Raw genomic sequence first — 23,876 nt, forward strand, 5'->3', positions numbered from 1 at the left:
ACAGCAGCCATGCCTCATTAATAGAAGTCATTTCAGATGGATAATGGATGCTGATAATTGCCATCTCTTCAACAAAATGTTCTGATACTTTTTGGCATTTCTTTTAAATATCTTATTTGCCTTTTCTTACAAAGGTCATTATGACCTAAGGGTTTAGAGCTTTAGTCAGCAACTTTTTTTACGTGTTTATTATTTTTGACCCATGCATTTTTCTATATTTCTAGCACTGCTGCTCTTCCCAGCTACCATTTATTTCCCCATATATTACCCTAAGAAATTTTCCCTCAATTTTGTGAATTTATTTCACTAGGAAGTCTTCTTAAGGTTTAACTTACATCTTTGTATTTTAGAACAGTAGCTTCTCAAAAACAATGCTTTGGATTGAGATAAATAACTATAAACAGAGCGTTAGAGGCAGTGTGTATATTTATTAATCCTAAAATCCATTATTATGTGGTGATAAGCATTTTTTATTTAAAGAAATTATTTTGAAAAATTTGGAAAATAGAGAAAAGTAAATAATTTTTAAAAAATAGTTTAAAAATGATTATCCCAATTCTCAAAATCAGCCATGATAAAATAATGTACAGTGGAAATAATGACTAAAGTAATATTTAAAAAACCACCATGTACAGTTACCAAACTCAGCCTTATTAAAATTCTATGCAGTGGATTTTTTAAACAGTTTAATTTTATTGTCTGTACAGTTATATATATTTTCCCTTTTCCTTGTTGTTACATAGCTTTTGAAAACATTTTAAACAAAGAGGTGATAATGAGGTCATTTGGGGGAAGCCTACCAGTGATTCTTAACTTTTTTTTTTGATCTTAACTTTGGCTAGAGCCATGAACACTGGTCTTGGAATTAGAAGTGCAGGGCTGGACCTCCAGCACGTTTGCTTCCAAGCTTTATGGTCTTGGGGATATCATTCACTGCTCTGAGCTTCACTTGCTTCACCTGCAAAATAAGTGTTGATTAAATGAGATGATTCCTCCGATCCTGTCCAGCTGAGATTCTTAAGAGAAACTGAAATATTTGACACTTTGGAGAGGTGTTCAAATCTGGTGTTGTTTAATTATAAATCGACTATGGCTAGATAACTGAGTGCTTTAGATTTATTAACAAAGCCCAAATATCTGCTATAGAGATGTTTCTTTTAGACTAATGCTTTTACAAATGTTTTACCTTGAAAAATTAACCAATCCATTGTCCTTTAGCAAAACAAAGCAAAATGAACTGAAATTTCTGTATTGCTTAGCATAAATAAAGTAGAAAGGGGACTTCACTCATTTTCTAGAGGAAAGTGGGAGGAATGAAAAACTTAGCAAGGTTATCACCTTGAACTGTTACTGTTATTGAAATATTTATATTTTTCTATAGTGGGAAGTCGCTGAGGTTGTTTTGGCGGTGTTTTATAAATTGCTCGGAGATTATGAACCTCAACTTGAAGATTTTATAGACCAGTTTGTGGAACTACAAGGTAATTTAATTCTGTCACTTTCAAACAAGGTGTCAGCTATTTATAAACCTATTTATAAATTATTATACATAAGCTATAAATTGTTTCTGGTTATAAGTTAAATTATAATTTTATGTTTTTTGGTGCATTGTTTAAGTCATTTTGATTGTTCTGAGCAAGATAAAATAAAGTAAAATTTCACTGAATGGAGGAGTAAGAACATTGCCTTACAGATTCTTTAGTGAGTTAACATATAACATGTGAACTAATTGCTATGTGCAGATCAGCTCTTTTGGAAATTACCACTGTATATAGTTGGTGTCACCGTCTCTAAATTGAAACTTGCCTTCATCTGTTTAGATACCATTTAATTTACAAGTCTCACATATTTCATAGAAATCAAGGGTGTGACAAAAATACGAATTCACCATCTTTTGCACTATGTTATGTTCTATTTAGGAGAAGAAATCATAGCCTATAAGCCACCAGGATTTAGTCTGATGTATCATCTTCTGAATGAGTCACCAATGTTGGAGCTTGCTCTTAGTTTACTGGAGGAAGGCGTTAAGCAACTTGATACCTATGCTCCTTTCCCTGGTATGTGCCTGAATGTCTTCATATATTGAAAACAGTTTTGCTGGTTTTGTCTTTTGTAAACTGAAGGTTTGAAGTAGATGACCTCTGAACTTCCTTTCCACTGTAAGATTCTCTCTCTGTATCTACAGTGTTGTTTTAGTGAGTCATACAATGAAAGTATATTAAGAGTGAAAGCAGGCTAAAGTACAGAGACTCTCATTATAACTGTCTTATTGCAGGATCTTTGGTAGGTAATCATAATTATCTCTTATCACTTTAACGTCTTTAACATGTCTAACTTTAAATTTTTAAATTTAATTAATTAAATTTTAATCTTTGTTTTGTTTTCTTCACAGTATTTGTAAAAGCCCTTACTATAGGGTGTGGTACATAGTGTTCAATAAATTTCATTTACTATTACTAGTAGTTATTATCATTTATTGAGTGCTTACTATGCATTTGGCAATTTTTTTTTTTTTTTTGCCGGACGTGGGCCTCTCACTGTTGTGGCCTCTCCCGTTGCGGAGCACAGGCTCCGTACACACAGGCTCGGCGACCGTGGCTCACGGGCCCAGTCGCTCCGTGGCATGTGGGATCTTCCCAGACCGGGGCACGAACCCGTGTCCCCTGCATCGGCAGGCAGACTGTCAACCACTGGGCCACCAGGGAAGCCCCCAGAGCACATGTATTTTAAATTTGAATGGTGGGATTATAGGTGACTCTTGTTTATATTTTCTGCTTCTTTATTTTCCAGATTTTCCACAATGGTTATGTATTATTTTAAATCAGTTTCTTGGCCTCAGCACCATTGGCACCTTTGGCAGAATAATTCTTTAATGTAGAGGCTGTCCTCTTGTCCTCTACCCACTAGATGCCTGCAGCACATCCCTTGTTGTGACAACCTAAAGTGTCTCCAGATATTGCTATATGTCCTCTGGGGCCGAGCTCACTCCCATCCGAGAACCATTGCTCTAAATAATCAGGGAAAGGATACAGGAAAAATTACTGAGAAGCCATTGCATTAGAGTAATCTGAGTCACAAAAGTTACCATGACTTGTCTGGGTGAGGAGTCTTGTAAAGTTACTGCTGAAGATTTGAAAACTTGAGGTCTTTTTGAATCTGGAACTTGTCCTTTATCTTGTTTTCCTAAGAATTGATGATGAGTTTCTAAGATTCATGTAGAACTTTCTAACTTTGATTTTGCTCTATAGGGAAGAAACACCTGGAGAAAGCAGTGCAACATTGCCTTGCACTTCTCAATCTTACTCTGCAAAAGGAAAACCTCTTTATGGATCTTCTAAGAGAGAGTCAGCTGGCTCTAATAGTCTGTCCTTTAGAACAGCTATTGCAGGGAATCAATCCCAGAACTAAGAAGGCTGATAATGTGGTGAACATTGCCAGGTAAGTTCCATTTGTAGGTAGAGAAATGATGAAATGAGTGAGATGGCATTCTAGCTTTGATTTCCAAATCTGGTCAGATCCCTAATGCATCACTTAAAAATTTTTTTTGTCTCCTTTTATTATTATCTTCTTTTGCTTCTCTGATTTTAATTACTCTGAACCTTATAATCTTTCTCTTCTTTTTAACTTACTCTTTTTTTTTAAGTGCATTTAAAAAAATTATTTATTTTATTTATTTGGTTCACTGGGTCTTAGTTGCAGCAGGCATGCTCCTTAGTTGCAGCTCGTGGGCTCCTTAGTTGTGGCATGCGAAGTCTTAGTTGCAGCATGCATGTGGGATCTAGTTCCTTGACCAGGGATTGAACCCAGGGCCCCTGGATTGGGAGCATGGAGTCTTAACCACTGCGTCACCAGGGAAGTCCCTTTCTAACTTACTCTATGTCCTAAAAATTTCTAAGTACAAAATGACATAATCTTAATATTGTTTGTGTCCTCTTGGGAAATTGGATGTTTGGAGGATAGGACTGGGGAGCAAACTTTTCATTATATAATCTGAACTTCTGGTGGTTTGGTGGCAGTGCTTGGTGTTCCATGACTTGTGGAAGCATCTCCCAATCTCTGCCTTCACCTTTACACAGCATTCTCCCTGTGTGTGTCTCTGTGTCCACATTTCCCTTTTTTATAAGGATATCAGTCACTGGATTAGGATTCTCCTTGATGACCTCATCTTAGCTTGGTTAATTATATCTTCAAAGACTCTATTTCCAGATAAGGTCATTCTGGGTTTGGCTATCAACATATGAATTTTGGGAAAACATGATTCAACCTGTAACAGGTTACATCTAGTTAGAAGGGGAAACCTTTGTCTAATTTACCCAAAAGTGCTGTATGGGTAGGGGAAGCCCTGATCCTAAATGTTCTGTATCGAGAATAGTAAGAAGCAAAAATTTCATCACATAGTTCCTCAAATGTTCTCTTGTTTTAAAGATACCTATATCATGGCAATACTAATCCAGAATTGGCTTTTGAAAGTGCCAAGATCCTCTGCTGTATCTCTTGCAATTCCAATATTCAGATAAAATTGGTTGGAGATTTCACACATGACCAGGTAACTGATTTTGTTGTTGTTATTTTTTGGTGTTTCCTGAGTACATCTTACTCTTGTATGTGGAAAAATTCTGAGTGTAAGTATATTTGTATATGATGGATGAAAGCCTACCCATGTACTGGGCTGTGATTTGTGTTTGACGATAATACCATTCCCAGTGATACTACATATACTATAGTATGTGATTATACTCTATATTATGGTATGTGACTGTATGGCCTGATGAGACTGTTGCTACTCCAGGCACATTAAAGTGATTATTAGGTTTGTAAGTGCAACTTCTGTTTGTTTCTTGCATCCTTTGTTTCACCCTTCCTCAGTTGCCTCTGTGGTGAGTGAGCCTCTGCAATTCTGATTTCACTGTTGTGAGTTGTCTACTTCTATGGCTTTTTGGTGACCCACATTTGTGTCACTTCATTTGATACACTGAAGAACGTTTTTAGATGTTTTCCTCTTTTAGTCCAATTTATAATAGTTCTCTTTCTAGTCACTGAATAGCTATAATTGGGGAATCTGCTATTTTTCTTTCTCTTTATAGACATTTGTCCTTTTGTATTTTATGCTGGTAATCACTGCTCTTGCTAGTTGAAGAATATTATTGTCTTACCCTGTTTTGAAACAGGGACTCTTCTGGCATTCTGGGTGGGACAGATCTTCATTTTATGTGTAACTGTCCCTCAAATTGCAGGACTCTTAGCATCCCTGGTTCCCTGCCACTGTCTGTCAGTAGTAATCTCTAGTTGTGTTGACTCAAAATGCCCCCCCACATTTCTAAGTGCCTTCTGGAGTGGCAGTATTGCCCAAGTTGAGAACCATTATTTATAGTAAAATATAGATGTCTAATCTGGTTTTTGGATGAAGTTCATGAAACCACATAATTAATTAGGGGATGTTGAATGAAGATTTTCAGTTTGCTGTCATTCGAGTATGAATTTGAATCGTTATTACCAATTTTAGCATCCTGCTAGAGTTCTTGTTTTTTATTTGTTTTTTTTTTTTTAAGTGTATCTATTTATTTATTTATTTTTTTGGCTGCTTTGGGTCTTAGTTGTGTCACGCGGGCTCTTCGTTTCGGCACGCGGGCTTCTCTCTAGTTGTGGCGTGCAGGTTTTCTCTCTCTAGTTGTGCTACACGGGCTCCAGAGCATGTGGGCTGTGTAGTCTGTGGCATGCAGGCTCTCTAGTTGAGGCGCGTAGTCTTAGTTTCCCTGCGGCATGTGGGATCTTAGTTCCCCGACCAGGGAACAAACCCATGTCCCCTGCATTGGAAGACGGATTCTTTACCACTGGACCACCAGGGAAGTCCCCATAGCATCCTGCTAGAGTTTTTAAAGGAGGTAAAGTAGTATCTAGTCTCTCAGTCCAGAAATATAAAACTGGTGTACGTGTACATTTCTAAAGAGAGAAGATGAGAATTTTATTTTATATTTTAGTTAAGATCTGATAGCATTGAGTATATAATGAAGAAGTTATGAAATAGCAATTTAATGTTATTTTTTAAAAAAACTAGTTTGATTCTTTGGGAAAGAAAATTAGTGAAGCAAGTTTTAAAACCAATAAACTTTAAAAGTTTTTGTTTCTTTATTTCTATAGCAAGCTAAATGGCACTCAGTTAAGGAACTCAGTTTTATATTAATTAAAAATGTAACTAAAACCTAAGTACTTTCCTTGGAGCAGATTTGCCTTTTTTCTTTATAGAAAAATGTTTCTAAATATATATCATATTTATCATAGTTTCTCTAATATTTAGTCACTTAAAAATCTTTATATGACTTCAGAGTGTAAGTCAGAAGCTGATGGCTGGATTTGTGGAGTGTTTGGATAGTGAAGATACAGAAGAATTTGTACGTCTAGAAGAGGGTATGTCTTAGATTAACATGTATATTTTTTATTTTATGTAAATGCTTACTGTAAAGAAAACTGTTGAATGTCTAGTGGTGATGTAAGAGAAATTTAAGAATTTGCTAGCATAAAAGTATATAAGGCTTTTGGGAAACCTCTTAAATCTGAACTTAATGTAATGGCTAATCGAGTAAACTAAAACTAAAGAAAACATGGAGGTTTGGGATACAAGTTTTATATTTTTCCATTTGATTTATGTTAACTTTTTATTGTTTTGTGATTTCCACATTAAGGATCAGAACTTGAAAAGAAATTAGCTGGAATCCGTCATGAAACAAGAATCCACATCTTGAATCTTCTCATCACCTCTCTGGAACGCAATCCACCAAATCTTGCTCTCTACCTACTGGGCTTTGAATTGAAGAAACCTGTCAGTACCACAAACCTACAAGACCCAGGTATAGCCATAAGACACATAGGCATTTATTTCTTTTCATATTTATGTTGCTAAATGGTCATTTATTGAATTCCAGGCTCATGGGATAATTCACTGAAAGAAATAAATAATGTATGAAAGGTAATGTGATGGGCCAATCTTTAGGACTTATATCAAGTGTGGACAAACTAAGCCTTGAAAAGTTAGTATTTAATAAATTTTCTGTATCAATAGTTGAAAGGATGTTTATGGTAGGGTATATGTGTATGGAATGTAAGTTTTATAAAGGTATTTTAAGGTTTTTAATGCAGAAATTTGAAAAGAGAAGCTGAATTTCCTTTTGGTTTTACGCAGGAGTGTTAGGTTGCCCTCGGACCTGCCTTCATGCCATCTTAAACATCTTGGAGAAGGGAACTGAAGGGAGAACAGGCCCGGTGGCAGTGAGAGAATCTCCTCAACTCGCTGAGCTGTGTTACCAGGTATACAGAGGGCTGCACTTTGTAGCAGTTAGGAGAAGAAGCTTAATTAAATGCTTGATTCCATTGCAGATATGAAAGTATGACAGTATGACTGAACTGAAATGAGTTTCATGTAGTGGTTTGACCAGTCTTTCATTTTTGGATAAAAATCCTGTAGATCTACATGATCCTATATGTTGATCACTTGAAACATAAGGGAAGTTGGATGCATTTAGACCAGATAATGTGGGAACTTTTCAAGGATGCTGTGTTTCAAGTTGTTTCTTTTTGGTGATGAGAGTAGTAGATTTGAGTCAGAAGACCTCTGGTTCCTATCTCTGCCCCTTAACTAGCTATGTCACCTTGGGCATACCATGAAACTTCTCTGAGTTTTTAAATCTGTGAAATGGGCTGTTGTGAGACTTACATGAGAATGCAAGAATGTAAGTGAAAGTACTTTTTAAGAACCATGTAAATTATGCAGCCCTATAGCTATATGTAAGGTGGTAGACAGTGAAATTAATGTAAGTTTAAACTGTAATGAGAACTGTTGTCTTATTTGTGTTTTATTCTTTTGTTTATTTCTTGTTTTATTCATTTTATAAGTTTTAAGAAGTAGGCTTTATAAGATATGACTAATTTCTCAATTTAAGTGACACCCTGATTCTCATTTTCATGATAAGAAATGAGTCATTAACTTCTAGTAACGTGGAGATTTTTCTTTATTTTCCTGTTTTTCTTTTTGTAATTCTTTGCTGTTTTCCTCTATCCTCTAGCTATCCAAACAGCCCTTCACTTCTGAGTACTACAGCTAGGTCTTCCTGTGAATCCCTTAATTTGGGAACAAACTTGATGTATATTTTAGCACAGTGTTACAGATTTTGACATATTTAGGTAGCAGCAATTGATAAGGTTAATCATCTGGGCTAAAGGAGTTAGGCAGGCGAAGTAAGTGAATGAAACCAGATTTAAGACAAATAGATGGGGAGGGGAGGGAGAGGAGAGTCTGGCAGACTGGAGAGCACATGCCCTGCTACTCAGCCCCTGCTCATTCTTACCCTGTTGGGATGCAGGCCCTGGTTTGCCAGATCCTCTGCTTTTCGAAACACTGTACTGGCCAAACAAAACATGTCTAAACCAGCAGTGCGCCAGTTTATTACACGTGCTCTATGACTTTGCTACTCAAAATGTGGACCAGCATCATCAGCATCACCTCTTGGAAGCTTGTTAGCACAGAATCTCAGGCCCCACTCCAGACCTGCTGAGTCAGAATCTGCATTTTAACAAGAAGCACTGCTCCATTTTTAATGAAAGAGGCTTCCTTTTCCTCTAGTTTATTTATTTGTTTGTTTGTTTGCTTGTTTATTTATTTAGGGTGTGTTGGCTCTTCATTGCTGCACAGGGGCTTTCTCTAGTTGCGGCGAGCAGGGGCTACTCTTTGTTGCAGTGCGCGGGCTTCTTATTGTGGTGGCTTCTCTTGTTGCGGAGCACGGGCTCTAGGCGTGCGGGCTTCAGTAGCTGTGGCTCGCGGGCTTCAGCAGTTGTGGCTCATGGGCTCTAGAGCGCAGGATCAGCAGTTGTGGCGCACAGGCTTAGTTGCTTCGCGGCATGTGGGATCTTCCAGACCAGGGGATGAACCTGTGTCCCCAGCTTTGGCAGGCAGATTCTTAACCATGGCGCCACCAGGGAAGTTCCAACCTCTAGGTTTATACTTCACTATGCTTCAGGAAAAAATTAAACCTCTAAGAAGAGCTTGTTAGTTTAAAAATAAATTTGATCAATCAATCAATCAATAAATAAATAAGTTTGATCATATGGAAGGGAAATAATTTGGGCCTTATTGATACTTTCATCATCCAGCAGTATGAGGTCTTCTGGTTGAAGAGTTGACACTGAATCTTGTGCCTTTGCTCTCTTCACTTTAACGATGGAGATTTTTCCTACCTGGTCTTGGGAACTAGGAAGTGTATCACGCAAACCCTTGTAAAGTGGCTCTTCATGCTTTTGGAACTCACTATTGTGTCCTTCTCCCTCTAATAGTATTACCCCTCCCATATCTGAGCATATTTGAGCATCTGTTCTTGAATCTTCTTAACTTACCATCTAATATGAATAACTTGGTTTTGTTTTGAGAAGTTCAGTATTTATAGAGTGTCAAAAACAATATCAAAGCTGTTTGAAAGACAAGCATACATCTGCAAGTACTTAAGCTTTACCTTGTATTCCCTTCTTATGTTTTCCTTGGGTATACATGTTATTTATTTAGGTATGTTCAGTAGACATACAATTTTGTGTCCCCCCCGCCGTAAACTTTCTATGCTGCTACAATATAAATTACACTTAGGTTGTTTCTAGTCTTTTTACTCTGCTTACTCAACATCTTTAGTTACCTTTTGTTATTTTATATTTTTCTTAAGACTGTATTTCTAGACACAAATTGAATTTACAGTCCGTTGTCGTTACTAGTTGTATAGTCAGAGCGAACACTGAATTGGTGAATACTGAACCATTGCTCTTCGGGAATACATAGGGTTAGATACCTGCAAGGTATTCTCTGATCCCAACATTTTTATCAACTGATTAATACATAACTTTGGTTTTTAGAAGTTACTTCTGAGTAATTTGCTACTAATAATAGTTAAAATACTAAAACTTGTTAATTAACTACATGTATATATATTGGAGTTGGCCAAAAATGTCGTTCGGGTTTTTCATAACATCTTATGGAAAAACCCGAACAAACTTGTAGGCCAACTCAATATTAATATATTTAGGGTGATTTCAAGATTAGTCCTGTAATACTGTTGTCAGCATTCTCCAGTTGTATTCCAGTATATTTTGAGTTAGTGTGCCAAGAACTGCTTGTAATTCTGAGCTTTTATATGTACATGTGTTTATCCATTTTGCTTTAGTTGCTAATGGGTCTTAGTTTCCACTTAGTAGATTTAAGTATGCCTTTTTTCTTAAAATGTATAATATAAAAAGCTGATTTGGGAGTTTTCTTATTTTACTGTAATTCTTTAGGTGATATATCAGTTATGTGCATGCTCCGATACATCTGGTCCTACTATGAGATACTTGAGAACCAGCCAGGACTTCTTATTTTCTCAGTTGCAACATTTACCATTTTCTAACAAAGGTAGGACATTATTTTCCCTTATTATTAAAACAAATCTGTAAAGTATGTGTTGAGTGATTTTAATTTCATAACAGTTGGGGGTAATAGTTTTAGAATTTGTGGAATTCTGTTCTCATTTTATTACTTTGCGTCTGTGTTCCTTTGGGTTACTTTTGTAATTTGTGCTTGAGAAACCTGATGTTTTAACTGCCAGCATAAAATTATTTTAAAATAGCCTGTTAAGGATGGAATTTGATCCTTTTACTAACAAATAAAATTTTAAAATTGTGTTGAAGGGATAAGAAAATATTTATGTAAGAAGATTTTGGAAATTTAGATTTTTTGAGTGAAATTATTTCATAAAAATCTGTTTTACTTTTGTTTCTTGTGTATATATTGAAACCAATTCAGGTCTTGAAATGAAAAATAGAAAACTAATTACGATGGAAACTATTTATAGCTTTAGTTTATTGGCCTGATCAACAACACAGTTATCCCAGGCTACCTATGTTTTATAGGATTCTATTTTATATAATTTTATTTTTGATCAAGTTATAAGTTTTCTGAGTTCATATTATATCCAGACAGTAGTGGTTTTATTGAGTTTTTTTTTAAAGTTTATTTTGCATCATCTTTATGTTTCAGGAAATCTAGGCTCACAAATTTCATGAATTTCCATTACTAGTAGTTATCAGCTTCTATTTACTTTTTAGGGTATGGTGTGAGAGACTGTTGGGAATTACCTAGTGGCAGAAAATTTTCACTTAATTTTCATAATAAGTGTATTTTATTTTTAGCCCTAAGATTTTGTTTATAAGGTTTTTAAGAAACCCTTTTTAATACCTAATTAGAAAAAAACAATTAATATCTTGCCTATTATGCTTTCTACTTCTTAAAAATTGATCTAGCTTTGCTTGTAATCATTATTACTAGCAGCAGTAGTAGTGTTTGGTGAATTTTATTTATAAAACTGTCATAATGTAGGACTTCAAAGCCAGGCATATTGAAATAATATTGGATTCAAAAACTTCTATCGTATAAGGGATTCCCAGTCCTAATTATATATTAGACCAAATGTCCTTCGTAATCTCAAGACATCATAAAATTATGCAATTTAGATTTATTTTAGTTTTTTAAAATGTATTTGTTTTCTGAAATAAGAATCAAATTTTATGATAGTGGGTTTTTTTTTAACAAGTTAAATATTTGCGAATTACTTGGGTTTTCTTTTTTATTTTCATCATTCAAGGATTTATTAAGTCATACATACAAAACATACTGCTAATTGCATTAGCAAAAGATCAATGTAAAAACACTCCACCATTCTGCAACTGTCAGCTTAAACAATTTTGTTCTAGTGGTTGAAAGGTCCAAGCTCATATTCTTACCAGTGGGTAAGTTGTGCAGAACTTCGTTAGCATGAGCACAGGGTTGACAGAACCTCACAGACCCCAAGGAGCATCGGGCAAAGACAGGAAGCGTGTGTGCACTCAGTGAGGCAAGCGGTGGGGGTCAGTGTTATTAGTCCAGGTGCAGTGTTGGTGATCTGGCAAGGTTTACAGTTTAAGAATATCTAAAGTATTTTAAAAACTGTAAAGCTGCAACACATGATTTTTATACCTAGTTACTAGAAGACCAGGGAAAGCACTTATTGGCTTTGAATAAAGTAACATGAAAACAGGAATGCACTTTTACTAATCTACAAAAAAATTTTTCTAATTCATATTCAGAAAGATTTTATAATACAAGGAGGCATATTGCTCATTAAGAAGGGTTTCTAGGGGCTTCCCTGGTGGTGCAGTGGTTAAGAGTCCACCTGCCAATGCAGGGGACACGGGTTCAAGCCCTGGTCTGGGAAGATCCCACATGCCACAGAACAACTAAGCCTGTGTGCCACAGCTACTGAGCCTGCACTCTAGAGCCCACAAGCCACAACTGCTGGGCCCGCATGCCTAGAGCCCATGCTCCGCAACGGGAGAAGCCACTGCAGTGAGAAACCCGCGCACCGCGACAAAGAGTAGCTCCCGCTCGCCACAACTAGAGAAAGCCCGCGCACAGCAATGAAGACCCAATGCAGCCAAAAATAAATAAATAAATAAATTTGTAAAAAAAAGGGGGGGGGTAGTTCTTTAAGAAAAGCACTTGGGCTTCCCTGGTGGCGCAGTGGTTGGGAGTCCGCCTGCCGATGCAGGGGACATGGGTTCGTGCCCCGGTCTGGGAGGATCCCACGTGCCGCGGAGCGGCTGGGCCCGTGAGCCATGGGCGCTGAGCCTGCGCGTCCGGAGCCTGTGCTCCGCAACGGGAGAGGCCACAACAGTGAGAGGCCCGCAAACAAAAAACAAACAAACAAAAAAAAGAAAAGCACTTAACTAAGTTTGCAGCTATGAGAATGACCAGATCAAAGATGCATTAAATGCCCAATCTCAGGAGGGATAGGCAGGTTTAAGGAAAAGGAAATGCTTAAGAAAACACTTACTGATGATACTGACCTTTCTTCATCATCTACTGCATTTGACAGAAATTAACCTTTTAAAACTTTACCTGTGACACTTAGAATAGTTTAATTATTACATATACAATGTAGTGTAAATTTCCATATTTTGTAAAAATACAGTCTTCATCCTCTGATCACAAGTGTTCCACACACTCCACCCAGTGCACCCACGGCCAGAGCAGAATGCTTCATCGGAGGGAGCACGGGAGTAAGAGCTCTGTTCAAAATCTCACAAAAGCTAATACACTAATTTCTTCTAAAAGTCTCACTATGAAATCAAAAAGATTGATCCAAAGAGCTGAGCTGTTACATTCATTCATTATGATGTAAAGTACAATGTTAGGTAGTGAACACGGGCTGGTAAATCAGGATGCATTAAATGACAACGTTTCAGGAAGGAGGCTGTACCGCTCTTCACGTCTGAAACTCATTAGCAAGTGCCTGCATCTCCTGCCTCAGAAGCTACAGTCTCTTCCAAACAAAGGTCTTTAAACAGTTTAGTGGTTAGTGTTCTTAGCCCAGCAGTGCAACTTAGTTCACAAGGTATTTTGGCAACTCTTAATCTGAGCAAGAATAGGGGCTTTGAAAAATAAGCCTTTAAGGAAGCTTGTCATTTTAGGGCTAAACTTTAATAGAATGTGAAAGTTTGAACTCTTACACTTTAAACAAACAAAACCTGGAAATTACTGATTGGTTCAAAATGGTTTTATGGAAAAACTAATCTGTAACAAAAACTTGGCATTGAGCGCAAAGTCTCCACCATTTGACCAAAGCGTACAAAGGGTCCTGGGGGACTGGACAGGCAGGAGGGGCCCAGACATTCACAGCAGCAGGCATTTTCTCTTTCTCTGCTTGACGGGAGGTGGGCAGAGAACTGCCCAGATAGCTTCATCAAAAACTGTCTTGAGGCCTCGCTGCGTGAGCGCCGAGCACTCCCGGCATTTGATGGCAACGATCTCCTTGGCCATGGCCGAGGCCTGCGGGTAGGTGATGGGTGTCAGCTTCTTCTCCTTCAGTTTCTCAATCGTGTCTTTATCATCCCTCAGATCAAGTTTCATCCGCACCAGGATGATAGGAGTGTTGGGACAGTGGTGTCACACTTCAGGGTACCACTTTGCACAAACATTTTCAGGACTCACAAGAGAAAAGCAAATTAAGAATCCATCTGTTTGCTGATAGGATAGGGGATGTAATAGGTCATAATCATCTTGTCCACCTGTATCCCACAAGCCCAGGTTCACCAGTTTTCCATCCGCCATAACATTGGCAGAATAGTTGTCAAAGACAGTGGGGTATACTCTTCAGGAAAGGCATTGGTCGTGTAACTGATGAGGAGGCAAGCTTTACCTACAGCGCCGTCTCCCGCCACCACACACTTGGCCTGCATCGGGTATGGTAGACTCAGAATCCTCTACGTCTGTGTGAAATTATTCTGTTGACAGAAACTTGATTCTCTTTTGTTCTTCAGTTGCTTTTGCTCAACTTTCGTACACATATACTAGTTTATTTTTTCTCCCTTGGCATCTGTTTTTTTTCTTTTTTAATTTTCTAGAGCGATAAATTATTATGGTGCCAATTTTCATAAAATATTGACTATGTTACATGGGAAAATATCTGGTGAGTTATGGATTTTAGGTCTGTTCTGATCTTGTGTTATTATACTGGGAAACTAAACATTCATATTTCAATTCCAGAATATGAAATATCTATGCTGAACCAAATGTCGTGGCTGATGAAGACTGCCTCGATAGAACTAAGGGTGACTTCTCTGAATCGCCAACGGTCACACACCCAGAGGCTCCTTCACCTCCTACTGGATGACATGCCAGTGAAACCATACTCAGGTGAACGTGTTGGCATTTGTATTGTTATGCTGCTGACTGGTCTGTGTGAATGCAAGCACAAATCTGAATCTTACGGTTAGTATGTGACTGTAGGCCAAACAAGCTCTTTCTGCCTTTAGAATTCTTTTCCTTAAAACACAAAATCACCCATAATTGCAATTTTATTGTTGTTTGGAGCATTCACATTTTGCTGTATTCATAGACACAGATACACAGTGGAGTTTGTCACACTGACCCAGCATGACCCAAGATATTCTAATACGTGTTTTACATGCAAATTAAGCATAAGCTTTTCTAATCATCTCACTGGCATGATTGGGTCCTGCTTCCTTTGGAGTTCTGATTATGCTCTCTACAATTGTGAAGTGGATCTCATAGAGACGGAAAGAATTAGATGAATGTTGTTGATAAGTCCTCATCATCTTTGCATTTTAATTATCCATTCGCAAGGGGCTCTTTGACCTAGAAACAGTGAGATAGAAATAAAATACCTTGTGTTTGTTATTTCCAAATAAATTTTATGAGTGTGTTGTTCTTTTTCTGATCTATTATTACTGATGCTCCAACAGATGGGGAAGGAGGAATAGAAGAGGAAAATAGGTCTGTCTCTGGGTTCCTGCACTTTGATACTGCTACAAAAGGTAAAGCCCTTTGAATTTGTAATAAATTTGTAGATATGTATATATTAAATTGCATAAAATCTCAAGAGGTAATTAATGCCTGTATCTGCAAATTCTGAACTGATGCAGAAAAGCTATATGAAGGATTGTTTGTCATCAAAAAAAATTTTTTATAACTAAGATGATAGGATGGGAAAACAATATTTTTGCAAATGAATGTATTAGAAATAAAATCCAATTTAGATTTCAACACAGTCTTCAATTTCCAGACTGCTGTCCTTTCTGAACATAGTGCTGTCTTTGAGGGTGAGCTGAGTACGGTGGTTAGCTCTTCTCTTCAGTGTCCCAAGTGAAATAGAACTACTTTTTTATTATTTCTAGTACGTCGAAAAATTCTCAGTATTCTCGACTCCATTGACTTCAGTCAGGAGATCCCCGAGCCTTTGCAATTGGATTTCTTTGATCGGGCCCAGATTGAACAAGTTATCGCTAACTGTGAACACAAGAATTTACGGGGACAGACAGTCTGCAATGTCAAGGTGAGCGTTGCTTTAGAGCATGTGCAGTATCAAGTGGTTCAGACTTTGAGTCGTTAAGGAAAAAACAACTTTTTATTTTCTAATAGAGATATTGGTTTATTGGACTGGTTTTCACTTTTCAAACAGTCAGGAAAGAAAACTGAATAGGCCACACTAATTTTGCCTCTATAAAAGGTTCCCTATCACCTTCCTCTTAGTAGTCATGCTACCCAGCTATAACAATGGAGTGGTTTTACCCATTTAACTCTCTACCAGGTAAATGGTAATCACCTCACTAGTAGGAAGAAGCTATCCCGTGCAGTTCCACTAACTTTCCTGCCACAGGCGCTCTTTGGTATCACTCTCCGGCATGTGAGGGATATACTGTTTTTGACAGAAACTTGGACAGTGCCACTATTAGATTATATATATAAAGGTATCTGAAACTTGTCCGTCTAGGGCAGTTCAGAGTAATTGCTAGGTTATTGTTCTACCAGTGTCTGAAATGGTCTTATTTTTCTCTCATTTCTCAATTATATAGCTTCTTCATAGAGTTCTCGTAGCCGAAGTAAATGCCCTTCAGGGTATGGCAGCCATAGGACAGAGACCTCTGCTAATGGAGGTAAGCCCTGTTGAGTATATGTTAGTTTTAACCTTTTAACTACGTAACTACTTAAATTGCCAGTTAGAAGACAAAACAGTGAATTGACTTCTAGTTCATTATTAGTAAACTACTTAAAAGTTAAATTTTAATGGTATCTTTCGCTTTTGACTTTGTGACTGTTAAAAGCTGAACTGAAGTTAATGTCTGGATGCCAGGAGAAATAACATCCTTTCTGCTAAGCTAGTTGAGGATTTTGTAACCTTTTCATATTGTGTAATAGAGTTCACTTGCTCCCTATCAGCGAGGAAGGAGTCATTTGTCACTACAAATGGAGAGATACGGGTAAGAGAGCAGGTGGGAAGAACCACATTCATGGAAACACAGTTGGTGAGGTCAAAGCAAGAGGCAAAGAAATAAAAGACACATCAAGGAAACATGCCATTGAACTTGGGTTTTAGGGAACTCTAGTGTTCCAGAGTAGTATAACTAGACAGTTGCAAGAAAAAAGAAGATGGGGTTAAAAACTCATTTCCACGCACATCACCTCTGCCCTCTGCCTTACACACGCGCGCATGCGTGCACACACACACACACACACAGCCTTATTTATTATTTTTCATAGCTCTGGCTACCAGTATAATGTGAAAAGTTATCTGCTGACTTGCAAGCATGTGGAAGGTTTCTGGACTATTCTATAAATGTTTTCGGATTAACTGACAGTGTTAAAAATAGGAACCTGTTGGTTAAAAGACGTTATTTGCCTGTGTGTTAACCTTGCAATTCAATTTCTGCGGCTTTAGGAAATCAGCACTATACTTCAGTACGTGGTAGGAAGAAACAAATTGTTGCAGTGTCTTCATGCAAAACGGCATGCTCTGGAGTCATGGAGGCAGCTGGTAGAAATTATACTGACAGCTTGCCCTCAGGACCTCATTCAGGCAGAGGATCGACAACTGATTATTCGTGATATTTTACAAGATGTGCATGATAAGGTGACATGCTTCATAAGTTACTTTATACTGCCAAAAGAATATTTATATCATTTAAACATAGAGTTTGCCACTCCTTTTTTCCCATTTGGAGTAAATAGAGTTGTGCAATGCCAGTGTTAAGACTTTCCTTTAGAAAGGTATTAACTCTGTACAGTAATGGTTCTCAACCAGAGTGTGTATCAGAATTTTCTGGGAAGCTTTTTAAAAATCTACATGACACATCTTACCCTAGACCTACTGAATGGGAGACTCTGGTGGTGAGGCCATTATGTTAATTTCCATGAAAAATCTCTAGGGAATTCTGATAGGGCTCCCTTCTGGTTAAGAACACGTTACCCAGCATTCTATTTAAATTTCTTTTTGTGTATTAGCTTCTACTGTCTTTGAACAATACAATTCCATTCTTATATTCTTATGGTAATTGAAAAGCTAAATGTATAAGACATGTTAATGACTGTAGCTGAAAGCAGGGTGCTCACTCTGATTTGTCTTTCTGCTTTAAGATACTGGATGATGAAGCAGCACAGGAGTTAATGCCAGTGGTAGCAGGTGCTGTATTCACCCTGACCGCTCACCTAAGCCAAGCCGTTCGCACAGAACAGAAGCAACCAGTAGTCTTGGGACCCGGAGAGGCTCATTATGCTTTTGTGCTTGATAACTCTTGCACCTCACCTCCGCCTGCAGAGAATGCAGTGATGGGGTTTGCGTCTATTGGAGATTCTTCGCTTCATATCATATTGAAGAAACTGTTAGACTTCATTTTGAAGACAGGTTTTTTCATCTAAATTTTCTATAACTTACAACTTCTGTATTTGTTTTAACTTAATTTGAAAAAAGGTTTTTACGCTACTGTATTTTCCTAGGTGGCGGATTCCAGCGAGTGAGGACACACCTGTATGGCTCACTGCTTTATTACTTACAGATTGCCCAGAGACCCGATGAACCAGACACCTTAGAAGCAGGTAGAATTAGATTTCTGTCTTTTCTGTTTTTAGAGATTGGTTACTTTAAATTTTTTTTAAAAATCACCTTTTCATCTTTTGGCTCAGCGAAGCTTTAATAAATGAGTCTTTATGGAATCAAAGTGCTTGCTCTAAAGTCAAGGAAGAATGTTTAGTTTTCTAAAATTGCGACAATAGTACAAAAGTAATGTAAGCACAGACCCTCAAATACTACTTTAGCTTATATATTTTTGTAACTCCCACTCACCTCTGGTCCCATTGAACAATACATACAGTACATATCTTTTAAAATAGCTCTGTTATTCCATAGTATAGAAGTACCATTTGTTTAACCATTTGCCTTATTCATAAGTGTTTAAATTGTTTCTAATTTTTTACTATCACAAAAAAGCTGCATCAAATATTCTTTTATATGCCTATATATTTCTCAGGAAGGATACTTCATGGTGGAATTTCCATGTGAAAGAGGGTGCACATTTTTATTTTAATAGATTCTACCAAATGGCCTTCTACCAGTAAATTCTCATCAGTAGTATACATATGTCTTTTTGTACTAATGTGAAGTTTTTCTTGGATAAATTCCAAGGAGTAGAATTTCTTGGTCAAAAGATCTATGTATTTAAAACAATGATAAATCAACTTTGTAAACTATTGTTATCTTTTTTCTTTTTTTCTTTTTTTTTTTGACTGCGCTGCTCAGCCTGTGGGATCTTAGTTCCCCAACCAGGGACTGAACCCAGGCGGAGTCCTAACCACTGGACCGCCAAAGAATTCCCATATAGTTAGCATTTTTAAATAAGAGTTAATAATATGGATTCTTTCATCGCCAAATGTGAAAAATGTTTTTAACTATTCAGGAGACCAGCGTATAATACTCTTTGCCAGAGTTACTCTGCTATTTAAGAACTTGTCATAAGTACCTTCTCATAATGGGCTCCTTGTGCTTTCTGAGAACCTTAATGAGTATTTGTTATTCTTTTTTTTATATATAAATTTATTTGTCTGTTTTTGGCTGCGTTGGGTCTTTGTTGCTGCGCGTGGGCTTTCTCTAGTTGCGGCAAGCAGGGGCTACTCTTTTTCGTGGTGTGCGGGCTTCTCATTGCGGTGGCTTCTCTTATTGTGGAGCACGGGCTCTAGGCACGCGGGCTTCAGTAGTTGTGGCACGCGGGCTCTAGAGCGCAGGCTCAGTAGTTGTGGTACACAGGTTTAGTTGTTCCGTGGCATGTGGTATCTTCCCGGACCAGGGCTCGAACCCGTGTCCCCTGCATTGGCAGGTGGATTCTTAACCACTGCGCCACCAGGGAAGTCCTGTACACAGATTCTTAAAAACCACTCTGTGTGTAAGACTTAGATTATCTCATATTATTCATTACTGGCTATATATTTTTGTATAATATCTCCCTTAGAATGTAATAATAGCCAAATGACGTATTTATAGGAATTTCCTGCCAGCATAAATAATGCACAAAAATATTTTTAAGGTCGTTAAAAATAATAGTTCAGAGAAACTTTTTAAACAAATAGGAGCTTTTTTTAAGAGAGATAATCCGCCAATACACCTCCCCCATTTTCCTCTTGACTAAAAAAATTTTTTAACATTGTATTTAGTTGAATTGGCAAAAATCACCACTTAACCACTAGATGGAGCTCTACAACACAACGTGCTTTATAAGAAGTCATTATCAAGATGTGGTAAAAGCAGTGTGACCATAAAAGAAGATTCTCCTTTTTTTAAAAAAAAAATCTGTTATCTTTTTATTATTATTATTTTTTATTTTTATTTTTCTTATTTTGGTTGTTCTGGGTCTTAGTTGTGGCTCACCGGCTCCTTAGTTATGGCATGCATGTGGGATCTGGTTGCCTGACCAGAGATCAAACCCAGGCCCCCTGCACTGGGAGCGTGGAGTCTTAACCACTGTGCCACCAGGGAAGTCCCTCTCCTTTGTTTTTAATTTTCAAATGATCTATTTTTAGAGCAATTTTATCCCTTAAGTAGCTTTTTTTTCTTAGTCATAATTACTGCTTATTTTGACTTGTTTTAGATAGATAGCAAAGTACTTTATTCCCTAGATACTAGTATTTTTAATTTTCAAATTAAAAATATTAAATTTAATAAATATTAATTGAGCACATACTTTTGTGCCAGTGTACCTATTTTCTGTTGTTTTAAAACAAAAACTGAATTTTTAATGTTTATATACTTATTTTTTGATACCACTTTTTCTTTATTTTTACATAAACATATGTACTGAATACTGGGCAGCCATTTTCCCTGTTTGGTATAAAAGGAATCTGACTTAGAGAGGCTAAATGACTTGCTTCTTTTTGACAGATCTGAGAATTAGAGTTCAGTATCAGCAATGTATTTGTAGCTCATATCACAGATGACTAATTTCTAATAAATAAAGAGCATCTACAAATCAATAACCCAACAGAAAAATGGGCAAAGGATATGAGCAATTTAGGGAAAAGGAAATTCAGACGTCTCTTAAGCATAGAGTTAATTTTCTGAAAATCCATATGGGTGGATCCTATCACTTTGAGCTGGCAATGCAGTAGATCTGGGGAGGAACCAAAGCATATTTTGGGTTGGCCCAAAAGTTCATTTGGGTTTTTCTGTAAGATGATACAGAAAAACCCAAATGAACCTTTTGGCCAACCCAATAATTTTTTTGATAAAATTATTTGGAGGATCTTACATGTTTCCTTAATTAAGAACAGTGTAGTTCAAATCTGACATTGCTTTTGCATATGTAATTCCTGGGGCTTAGTTGACAGCCATTGACATCACAAATATCTCTCTTTGTATTTTTTTCACTTTTTTTTCCTCTCTCTTTTTCACCAGTGACTAGAAAGAAAAAGTGGATAATCTGACCAGAGCCTAAATGTTTAATATGAACCCCAATTATTATGTTCTTAATTTCTCTATTGATCTGTTCCTTAAGCTCTAGTATTATAAAAATATTTCACATTTAAAAACAGATTGATAATGACAAAGATATATACTTTTCAGCGTATTTTTAATCAGATTAATGTTTTCAATAAAAGTTTATAAAGCCAACCTATAAAGTTATGCTAACACCTCAGTGTAGAGGATATAGTTTATCCTCCTTAATTTTATTTCTGTGAGATTAGCCCTGTTTGAATGTTTTGTTGTAATTTCATTAAAACGGATTATATTGCTTTTAAAACAGATTCATTTTTAACTTTCCATTTTCTAGGAGCTTATCATTCAACTTTAAATTATAGTTGATTGATATAGCTGTATGAAAGATGTCAGTTTGAATTTTTAATTTTAAAATTGTTTAGATTGTAATTTTAAGCACTTTTATTATAAGTTTTTCTCATATGTTCTATTTTCTTCTAAACTGGCTTTTCTTTTTAAGTTTGACAAGTTAATGGTACTCGGTAGTATCTTTTATTTATAAATAAGAATTAGGAATTATAATAAGAATGAGGAATTTTCTGCTCTGCTCATAATTCTTTTGGGCTATTGCGACTTTTGATCAAGAATATTCCTGTTGTTCTTTGTTTATGAAACCATAATATCCAATCATCTTTTTAAAAGAGATTAGAAAAGATAATCTCTTGCCATTATTAAATTTTTTAGGATCCTATCATGAGATTTTCAGTTTTTATGCTCTAGGTGTTAGTATGATCTAGAATTATAGTACAAGTACACCTCTGATTTTAGTCATAAAGTAGTGGGACTAAAAGGATTTCATAGAGCATCTTGCCTGTTGTTAACTCCGTTCTTGTGAATCTGACTCCAATAAGTGACTTAAAAATACAGTACCAGCTACAGGAATTCCCTGGCAGTCCAGTGGTTAGGATGCCGCACTTTCATTGCCGAGGACATGGGTTCCATCCCTGGTCGGGGAACTAAGATCCTGCATGCTGCGTGATGTGGCCAAAAAATAAAAATAATAAAAATAAAAATACCAGCTGTAGCTATATATGTGTGTGTAGTGGGTGCAGGCTTTATGCTTGATGTGAATTTAGATGTACATTTCTCACCACTCCTTTTATTTTTTTTACAACCTGAGTCAGGTCCTAGAACCTTAGAACCTGACTAAAAATTCATAATCAGATATTTAAAAAATATCTTTTGGGGCTTCCTTGGTGGCTCAGTGGTTGAGAGTCTGCCTGCCGATGCAGGGGACACGGGTTCGTGCCCCGGTCTAGGAAGATCCCACATGCCGTGGAGCGGCTAGGCCCATGAGCCATGGCCGCTGAGCCTGCGCGTCCAGAGCCTGTGCAAAAAACAATTTTTACTTTTATTTTTTTATTTAAAAATAAATATTGATTATAGGAAATTTAGAACATACTAATAAACCAAAGGAAAAGTCACACATTTTACCCTTCTAAGATAACTATCACGACATTTTGGTTATAGCCAGCCATCTTTTTTAATTGATTTAAATCTTCTGTTTTCTCTCTATTTAGTATTTTATCAGCTTTTCCTGCCTCATTAAGTAACATTTTTAATACCTGTATAGATTTTGTCACTTATGGATATACCATAATTTATTTAGCCTACCCATTTTTGGACATTTAGATTATTTCCCCTTTTTACAATTCAAACAAAAATCAGTAATCATTTGGTGGTTGATTATTTTTAGTTGTTCCAGGAAGCAGGAAACATTAATTGGGTTCTTGCTTTCATAAAATCTTTTTTTTTTTTTTTTTTTTTTTTTTGCGGTACGCGGGCCTCTCACTGCTGTGGCCTCTCCCGTTGCGGAGCACAGGCTCCGGACGCGCAGGCCCAGCGGCCATGGCTCACGGGCCCAGCCTCTCCGCGGCACGTGGGATCCTCCCGAACCGGGGCACGAACCCGCGTCCCCTGCATCGGCAGGCGGACTCTCAACCACTGCGCCACGAGGGAAGCCCCATAAAATATTTTATCCTAGTAAAAATGGCAATATATGTGTTTATAAAACAATAAGCCTTAAATTGGATGATATAGACCAGATGCCAGCAAGCTTTTTCTGTATAGGGCCAGATAATAACTAGTTCAGGCTTTGCAAGCCATATGTTCTCTGGTGCAACTACTCAACTCTGCCATTATTGTGCAAAAGAAGCCAGAGACGTATGCTATGTTGCATTAAAATTTTATTTACAAAAACAAGTGGGAGATCACATTTTGCCCACGAGCCTTAGTTTGCCAACCCCAAGTATAAATTACAAGTTTTATAAGAGTTAAGAAGAGAAAGGAAATCAAGAGTTTTGCTGGACTCTTCTGGTGGGGTTGCATATACATAAGAATGTTTGAACTAAGGAATTCATGGCTAAAATATGTTAAACCTATAAGGTAGTGGCTTTCAGACTTTTGTCCAAAGCCTTTATTCAGATAATTTTGTGGCAATCCTATGCGTAAAACAGAAGAGGAGATGCCATAGCTCCTCAGGCTGGGTTCCTGAAAACCCACCCACCGTGGTACTCC

At 37.1% G+C, this 23,876-nt stretch overlaps 1 protein-coding gene and 1 pseudogene across 2 annotated transcripts in view; one reads left to right on the forward strand and one right to left on the reverse strand.

The window, feature by feature from the left end:
- The window catches only part of NUP205 (nucleoporin 205), an 81,992-nt gene that overhangs the window by 29,955 nt on the left and 28,161 nt on the right, over nucleotides 1-23,876 (forward strand). The window contains exons 16-30 of the mRNA XM_082631758.1: nucleotides 1,382-1,481; nucleotides 1,920-2,057; nucleotides 3,249-3,438; nucleotides 4,426-4,546; nucleotides 6,324-6,405; nucleotides 6,681-6,845; nucleotides 7,178-7,302; nucleotides 10,306-10,420; nucleotides 14,588-14,737; nucleotides 15,307-15,378; nucleotides 15,739-15,896; nucleotides 16,417-16,497; nucleotides 17,280-17,471; nucleotides 17,975-18,242; nucleotides 18,335-18,433. Of these exons, the coding sequence (XP_082487884.1) occupies nucleotides 1,382-1,481; nucleotides 1,920-2,057; nucleotides 3,249-3,438; nucleotides 4,426-4,546; nucleotides 6,324-6,405; nucleotides 6,681-6,845; nucleotides 7,178-7,302; nucleotides 10,306-10,420; nucleotides 14,588-14,737; nucleotides 15,307-15,378; nucleotides 15,739-15,896; nucleotides 16,417-16,497; nucleotides 17,280-17,471; nucleotides 17,975-18,242; nucleotides 18,335-18,433 (2,056 nt within the window). The remainder of the gene's footprint in view (nucleotides 1-1,381; nucleotides 1,482-1,919; nucleotides 2,058-3,248; nucleotides 3,439-4,425; nucleotides 4,547-6,323; nucleotides 6,406-6,680; nucleotides 6,846-7,177; nucleotides 7,303-10,305; nucleotides 10,421-14,587; nucleotides 14,738-15,306; nucleotides 15,379-15,738; nucleotides 15,897-16,416; nucleotides 16,498-17,279; nucleotides 17,472-17,974; nucleotides 18,243-18,334; nucleotides 18,434-23,876) is intronic.
- On the reverse strand, nucleotides 12,994-14,280 carry LOC309810660 (ras-related C3 botulinum toxin substrate 1-like; annotated as a pseudogene). Its single transcript has one exon. The product of its transcript is annotated as a ras-related C3 botulinum toxin substrate 1-like (transcript).

This window comes from Mesoplodon mirus (assembly GCF_964341445.2).
Source record: "Mesoplodon mirus genome assembly, chromosome: 9".
Lineage (NCBI taxonomy): Eukaryota > Metazoa > Chordata > Mammalia > Artiodactyla > Ziphiidae > Mesoplodon > Mesoplodon mirus.